Here is an 8,447-nt window from a genome sequence, read left to right as displayed (position 1 = left end):
CAAAGAATATAGCAGTAATAGAAAAATATGTTATTGTCAGAAATTGAACACTAATAATTTCAAATACTGATAAGCATCTAATAAATCACTAATGGTATCAATATGGAATATATCGGTTACTTTATTCGATGATATTCAATAATTATTCTCCTGAATTCATCAATCTAGAAGCAAAATATCTGGTATAGGGTATTCGATTTATTTAGTCATCACATTGTCTTTCCACGTTAATAGTAATCTTTCATTTATTTGTTTTATAACGGTATATCTTACATTAAGCCTTCAATTGATCTTTGGAATAGTTCGAATCTATTCCAAAATATGACGTGAAAATTGTTTCTAGAACTTGCTTATATCTTGTCATTTCGAAATGACAACAGCATTTAACCAAATTCGATAAAGCCAAGCCTTGAACATTTCACTTCGAATTAGCTGCAAAATAGAAACTTAAATATTCACATGGAGATTAAACTCAAGATAACTGTCCGTAGCATGAGTGCGTTTCTACCAATATTCTTAAGCAGGATGCTGCTTAAAATGTAGTTTGTACTCTCAGTGAAACTTATCAGAATATATATAGGTTTTCTCAAGTGCTCAATTTTTAATAACAATCCAATGTGTCTATCGCTACATTAAAATTTCCACTTTAAAAAGGTATGTCTTATTTTAACACTCACTCATAAATATATCCCAAGTCCCTTCGCTTCTTTGTCTTTTCCTGTCCTCTCATCCTCACTCTTATCTTTTGTCACCTGGCCAAATGATTTCTTCGTTCTATCTGATTTTTTTATTTTAGATACACAACTCAACTTATACAATTGAAGAGTAAACAGTAAAATATTTGGGGTAGAATGTTTATTAAAAGTATAAACTACGTAATATATACATTAAACTACACATGTACAGAACCACATTACAACTAGGCAATGACACAGTTGCATGCACAGGCGGCTCCGGCACAGGCAGCACCTGCAACTGCGACACCTGCAGCACCTGCAGCAGCACCTGCTAGTAATAAACAACAGTTATCTTTGTTTTCTTGTTTGGTTTGAGTCTTTTGCATCTTGTGTGTATTTGGGTATGGTGGAGTGCTTCTTATGGAAAGTGAGGAAAATAAGAAGATTGGAAATATGGCAACATAGAAGCATGAAATAGCTATCCTATTTATATAAATTGAAATCAACTGGTTCATAGGATCGAGGAATAACCAATTTCCTCTCACTTCATAATTTATTTCCTGTTTCAGAATAACAGTCATGCTACTTGATTGCCTAATGTGGTAATATTTTATCATACATATATACAGACATCCACATTCAGCCGGGTTTAATAAAATTTGCTTCACCTACCTAGAGTCGTGCATAATAGACCTACTTGTTCTTGTATTTACTGAATAGAATAATTCTCCAAACCATAAAATCTCGTTGTTATGACAAGGACTCCTTGGGATCTGTGCAGGACAGTCATTCATGTCACATACATTCTTCATTCCATGAGATCGCCTTGTTGTCCGTTTCCCAAAGAGGTATTTATTGCGGACGTGATGTAACGACATATTTCTGTATCGAACAAACTGGATCTTCAATTGAGGAACCGACAGGACATCTAGTCCTGTCGGTTGGATTGTAAACGAAATGTGTTGATTAACAGAAAATGGAACATGACAGATCCAAAAACGAATGTATCATATTCAGTTTCAACATTCTCGATTAGAACGTTATTTTATATAACTTTAATAGTATAGCAAATCAAACACAACCATGATGTAATATAACCATGTTTGGTATAAATGAGATGCTGTAATGAGATTGTATTTGTAAGAGATACAATTTTATAAGAAGTGAATATTAAATTGAGTTACAACCAATAGCATCTAAAAGATAATTTATATATCTATTATGTTCTATTTCTAGTACACAACTTAGAGATAAGCCCAATATTACTGCGATAATCAAATTCATATCCTTCTGTGCCAGCAATATTGCCACTTCTCATAGGTTTCTCATAGACATATCAAAATATAGGATGCTGGACATAGGTGCTTCAAACTTAATCTTTTTCAACCTTCTCTTAGATACTCAAGTTGCAGTTACGCTAATAATTCATATTCATTGGTATCGTGTACATATAAGTATATAATATTACAATGTTGCGTTAATACTCTGATAAATTAAACAAGAAACCCAGTACTGTAAGCAAAGCACATCAGTGTTAAACTCCAAACAAAGATCGAAGCGAAGGTACTATGACTCTTAATGGTATATGACCCATTCTTGTGTGAAGAAACAGTGCTGTTGGAATGGGTTGAACTGATGGAGGTACTTTGACTGACATGAGTCGAGATTGTTGAGCTAGTCTTACTGGCTTGTATAGAGGTACTTAAACTAGCACTCTCTTTTGATGGTTTTGAAGTAGTGGCTCTTTCTGAACTTGCGACACTACTACGACTGCTCGAGGAGAGACCAAACGACGTTTCGACAGAGGATGTTGAAGTCTCGTTATCAGAATCAGACAATTTTAAATCACCATTAGATTTGTAATATGTAAAATTGTCAAATGGATGTAGGAATAAATCGTATTCCCTTAACTTCTGATAATCCCATTCTGGTGCACTTTCAGTTTTCCAGTTCCAGAAGAACCACCCCTTAGTATAAGTATTGAAATGTGATAACTGAGTTTCAATAAACTTTCTGACTTGAATTTTGTATTCTTCAGGCCATTCTTCAATCCGGTTTTGAGAAACACAGGTATAGTTATCATAGTTTTCATAGTTTTCATAGTTTTCATAGTCCTGATCTTCTTCATCATATGTATAATCATAGATTGATCCATAACCAATACCATTTGCCCATTTTGCACAATCACTTATCGCACCACTACAGGAAGCTATGAACGTAATAGGAAATTCAGGCTTATCGGTTATATTCATACGGTACCTGAAAGAGTCTGCAATTAAGTCAATAAATTGATCAAAGTCATAAGAGTGGGATGATGATAAACTATATAACAAATGTGAATTATCAGCTTCAGCTAGATATGAATCTGATTTATATCCAGCTCCCTTATAATAAGGACTAGAACTATTATAGAAGTCGAGATCTAAGTCATGATATGTCATGTTATATACCGCACCATTATTCTGAACACTGAATGTAATATTTGGATTTGGGTTACTGATACTGTCCTTTTTAGCTTGGTAGTAGTCAAAAAGATCGGTATAAAAGTCAATCTGATAGGATTCAAGTTTTATGACACCTAGAGTCGGGGAAAATGTAACTTCCAAACTGGCCAAAGAAGATGGATAATCTATATGTAAAATACAATCAAAATAATCTTTTAGAATTACAGAAATTACTTCTGTTGCATTTTCGTGTTTCCAAAACATATAATCATTAAATTTATGATCATCAAAGTAATTTGTTGAATTTTGAACTGCATAAACATTAACAAACACTTTCAAATTATATTTCAATGCCCAGTCTAAAGCCTTGCTAAGGTACTCTTTTTGATTGCTATTCACGTAAGGATCGCTGAAAGTCTGATTCCCTGGATACAAATTAGTTTCATTGTCAATCTTCCAAGCCCAGTACCCAATAGGAATCTTGACATAATTGAAACCTTCTTCACTAATCTTCTTAAAGTCTTCTTCAGTAATCCAGCTTTTGAAATGATTGTCTAACAGTTCCTTGGCATCATCGTATCCCAATGCTTCACACAAAGTGTATTCGTTAATAATAGTTACGTTTGATCCTTTTTTCTTTGCCAGATCCACGTCGTTCTCGTACAGTGATGGAGTGATGTAAGGTTCAGTCACCAACCAACCACCAAGATTAATACCTTTATACTTACCATGATATTCTGGAATTATTCCACTGTCTTCATCTTTTCCTAATGCATTGTTATCAATATTGAGACTGAAACTCAAATTGAAGAACACAGATAATAGTACAAATATATTTATGCCTAGAATATTCAAACAATCAGTTATATAGTGCAACTGAAATACACTTTATTATATTTCTACAGAGAAATTGGCATCTAATAGTTCTTGAGTTTGGAATTCGACAAACAGTATTAGTAACTGCCATCATTCCTGTATTTATACAATTTCATACCTTTAATTTTACAAGATAGGTAAAGACTGGATGCAGTTGTGGAGAAGGAATGAAAATTTTTCGTTCCTTTTTTCTCGGCAGTTTCCACCTTCTATAGATACACTGCAGTTGCCGGGAGGAACCACAGCAATGTATTCAGGTTAACCAAGATCTCGAGATTGGGCTGTAATAACTCTGCAGAACTTAAAATCATTTCGGGCAATTGCGTGGATCCGTGCATAACCTTTTTATTTCCTCTTAAGGCAAACAGTCGAAAGGAACAAGGAACCAGTGGATGTACCGCAGAGACACTCAGTCTTTTCTTTGAAAAGGTATAGTATTTGTTGATCGCTAGGTTGGTTCCTTCGATATTAGGATCTAGTTGGTATACTTCGAGTAAGCGATGGTGTTGTTTTCATTCTTCTATTTTTCTATATTATGGAGACTAGTACAAGTGAGTAGATATAAATATTATCAAAAGAATTCTATATTCTTCTTCTAATGTACAGGGTAAGTATTTTATTTACAATTATATGAATTAATTTGTAATAGTGGTCACTATTCATTTTTATTAAAGTCAATAATAATATAGTGTCTTTTTTTTCCCTACATATATCCTTTGTTTAAATTTCTTCCATTAACCCTTAATTAGGAATTTTAGTATATGATCAAAATAGTCTATACTTTATAAATATTTTCTGGTTAAAAATGTTTTCTATAATTAAATCATAATAAGCGTTGTTACATAAAATATCCGAAAACCATATTATCTGATTCTAAATATTTAACATTGATGCAATAAGTATTTATCTAGGGAAACAAACCGTTGGTATAAGTACTTGAGGTTACTAGTTATAAGTACTTGAGGTTACTAGTTATAAGCTCTATGTGGTCATCAAACTATTATAATAAGTATACAGTAGTATTTAATATATTAAGATGTCTATTGTCTTTGTTTAATAACAAGAAGGGTATATCTTTACTTCAGGAACTATTTCCTTTATATATTTCATATTCGCGAGTTATTGCCGTCATTATACTTAAAGAAGTCAAGCCAAATTATTTTTCTTTTTGTACCGTTACTTCGTACTAAAGCTGAATCAATACAGTATTAAACTACACTCAATAATTTCTTCTTCCACGTCAAAATTGAAAATTACTATTTACCTAAAATATAATAATTAGATTATTATCTCTATATTGAATCAAATAAATAAGACAACTTTAACCACGGTCGAAATACTATCGACCGCTCTTTCGTTATTTCAATAGAACAGTTCAGTCCAATCTCAGCCCACATATTTTTATTGAAACCTATTTTATCTAAACCTTTTCAACACCATAAACATACATCTACTAGCATAATCAACTCACTTGGTTAATTGATTCCAACTTTTTTCATACTAAGATGCTCAATACCTCATAGGTTCTCTTTGATTAACACCTTGGCTTTTTATTTTTTTTGGTTTAAAGTATATCTGATTGTACTCACGAGCCACAATAATATTTCATAATGTCGTTTACGTATCAAGAGCGATAGAATATTTGACTCACAAAACCATATAAAGATATGCCCACTACTGTAATTATTGAGCCCAATGACATTAAATATACTGTGTGTCAAATAAACCAGAATGTCAACAAATTGCCACTGTCTTTATAGGTTATATCTCAAGTATATCTTTGATGCTAAATTTAATTCTCTTAAATATGCGAATATTCCGAGATGGTAGGGTAGTTATTAAAAAATTATAAAAGTGATTGTCGCTTAATTTAAGCTGTCATTAAATAAAATTGCCTTACTTAGTCATAACAGATTGTTAAACATAAATATGGGAACATCCACTGAGTTTTCAATGTTAATAGTTTTAGACTAGTTTTTACCAAGAAAAATTTCATCAAGATCTGTAACATAGTCATTTTTTCTATTCTAAAAGAAAACTAGCAAAAAGACTTCTGCTTGAAGACCATTATGCGCTTCAAAAAGAAATTGGATTACTTAAAATTTGACTGAATACAATTTAATAAAAGAAGAATATATGTTTGATTTTTGGTCCTCTTTCGTAGATTTCTTAGTATGTTCTCAAAGGTAAATATTATAAATAACATAAAAATATAATCCAAAATGAGTATAAGTGTCATAACAGTCTAGAATATCATCAAATAATTAGAAAAGGTGTAATCAGGAGTTACAGAGACAAGTTATAGTCATGAAGAAATAATATGATTTTTATGATATAAAGATCTTGGTATTTTTTAACAATCCACAAAATATATTTTCATCGAAACTTTGTTTATACAGCAATATTTATAACTACTCATGAACCTAATCAGAAAATAATTATGAATAAATAATTCAATTAAGAAATAAATTGTTTTCATTGGAACATGAGAAACCCAATTTTGGTATTAACAGAAGTACTGTGATAAATTTTATTTGGTAGTGGATGGATAAAATGAAGAAATTTTATTATATTAAAATGTCTTAATCTCAAAAATATTACATATATCTACTAGGATATATTCACAGTATATATAAAAAGTTCTTTATTGTTAACTTAAATCAGAGTTTATTTCATTCTTGTTTATACTATATAAACTACAGTAACTGAAGATGTTTTATTTTGAACTGTACCCGCCAATTTTGCCTCTTTTATATTGAAAATTGATTTCTTATCTTGAAAAATAACTCCAAATCACAATATATATATCGAATATCACTTACGGATAAAGTATAATAAAAAACAGAATAATAGACTAAATTTTTGAACTCTACTTAAATCTTAATAAATCAATTTATTCGTTGATTGTTTCAACATATTGATATCGAGGAGAGTTTATTTATATATTCTCATTAAGCGTATTAATACATTTTTACTATTCAAAAAATATTTAGAGGACATAAAAAATACCTAAAAGTCGACCTTTGGGAACGAAATTCTATTATAAATCAAAAAAAAAACAGTCTACTATATTTTATACTAAAATTAATGTCAAAATATATACTAACATAACACCACATAGGTATTAGAAAAAAAAATATTTATTACAAAATAGTTTATATAAAATATATACCAATAAATTAGGGTTACATTTTAATCTTAGTAATCTATTTCATAATAAATAAAGTTATATATAAATGTATTATTTTCTTTTAACAAGTTGTTTAGACAATAATACAGTCACAGCCACAGCCACAACATCCATTACCATGACCCCCATGATGACCCCCATGACAATTATCTTGGTTTTCAGATTTCTTTTCGGTTTTTTGCATTTTTGATCTGTATACTTGTTAAATTAGTATTGGTTATTTTTTACAATCTAATAAGATTAATTAAATCTATTTGAAATGATATTTTTGAATATATAAAAATTATCCTAGATATTTATACCATTTTTTTTTATCAAAAATAAACATTGTAAATTTAAATTGATGCTGAATATTCTAAAACGTGAGAATCAGGTAGATTCAAAATATATTTACTTCTTCTCAATCAGTCTAAAGTTTTAATTATAACAAGTGTTCATTAAAAATTGATCCTTAAAATCCACTATAATAGTCAAGAAATTCGTTCTTGTAGAACATAATTCTCGTTTAATTTTAATTAATGCAATTTGATTCTATGTTTAGAATTCTAAATTACAAGAACGCCAAGCAAGCAATTACAAAAGTTTAAAATGAAAACCACTATTAAAAAAATATATTCAGGGATTACTTAGTGTTTGAAAAAATTACTGCATTTACAGTTTCGTTAATATATGCTAAGATAGTAATATTAACGTTGTTTGTTTCTGAATTCTCTCTACTTTTGATAGTTATTAAACTTGTTCTAAGCTTAATTTAGAAGTATGGCCTAAGGTTCGAGTTTTAATTCAATTAGTTACTTAAATGAACTCGAATAACCGAATTAAACTTATACTATGGATAATTATGCTTATCTATACAAACTTTATTTTTCTAATGATTTTTACTACGGTGATAACTCAAGCCATTGTTCGATACCGGAAATAATTTCCTAATACTAACAAAACACCTATCCAAAGAACAAAAATTGTTATTAATCTACATTGACCCCAAAAATAATTTACATTATTCTAAGAGCTATCGCATAACAGTGATTTAAAAATTAACAATAATTAGTCACATATACATTCTCCATTTCAGAGTCACTAGGGACAGTTAAAATTAATTTAAATTTTTTCCAATCCCTTCGATCTCTTCTTATTAAAAATATCCACTTGATTTTTCAGATAATTAGAGACATCTGGCAAGTTACTTTAGAAAAATATCTAGTAAAGAGTAAAGAAACTTCTCCATTCTAAATTTTAAACAAAAAGGATTACGGAATA

At 30.0% G+C, this 8,447-nt stretch overlaps 2 protein-coding genes across 2 annotated transcripts; both read right to left on the bottom strand.

Moving 5' to 3' along the window:
• Positions 1-919: 919 nt before the first annotated feature.
• Kpol_1015p16 (uncharacterized protein) lies at positions 920-1,294 on the bottom strand (the record flags this gene model as incomplete). Its single annotated transcript, XM_001643234.1, has 1 exon — positions 920-1,294. The coding sequence occupies one exon, from the start codon at positions 1,292-1,294 to the stop codon at positions 920-922; it is 375 nt and encodes a 124-aa protein (XP_001643284.1).
• Positions 1,295-2,170: 876 nt separating this feature from the next.
• Positions 2,171-3,385, bottom strand: Kpol_1015p15 (exoglucanase repeat family protein; the record flags this gene model as incomplete). Its single annotated transcript, XM_001643233.1, has 1 exon — positions 2,171-3,385. One exon carries the CDS (start codon positions 3,383-3,385, stop codon positions 2,171-2,173), a length of 1,215 nt encoding a protein of 404 aa, XP_001643283.1.
• Positions 3,386-8,447: the final 5,062 nt, after the last annotated feature.

The sequence above is a fragment of the Vanderwaltozyma polyspora genome, genomic scaffold, assembly GCF_000150035.1.
Source record: "Vanderwaltozyma polyspora DSM 70294 KpolScaffold1015 genomic scaffold, whole genome shotgun sequence".
NCBI classification, from domain to species: domain Eukaryota; kingdom Fungi; phylum Ascomycota; class Saccharomycetes; order Saccharomycetales; family Saccharomycetaceae; genus Vanderwaltozyma; species Vanderwaltozyma polyspora.
This window is presented reverse-complemented; position numbering and strand designations above follow the sequence as displayed.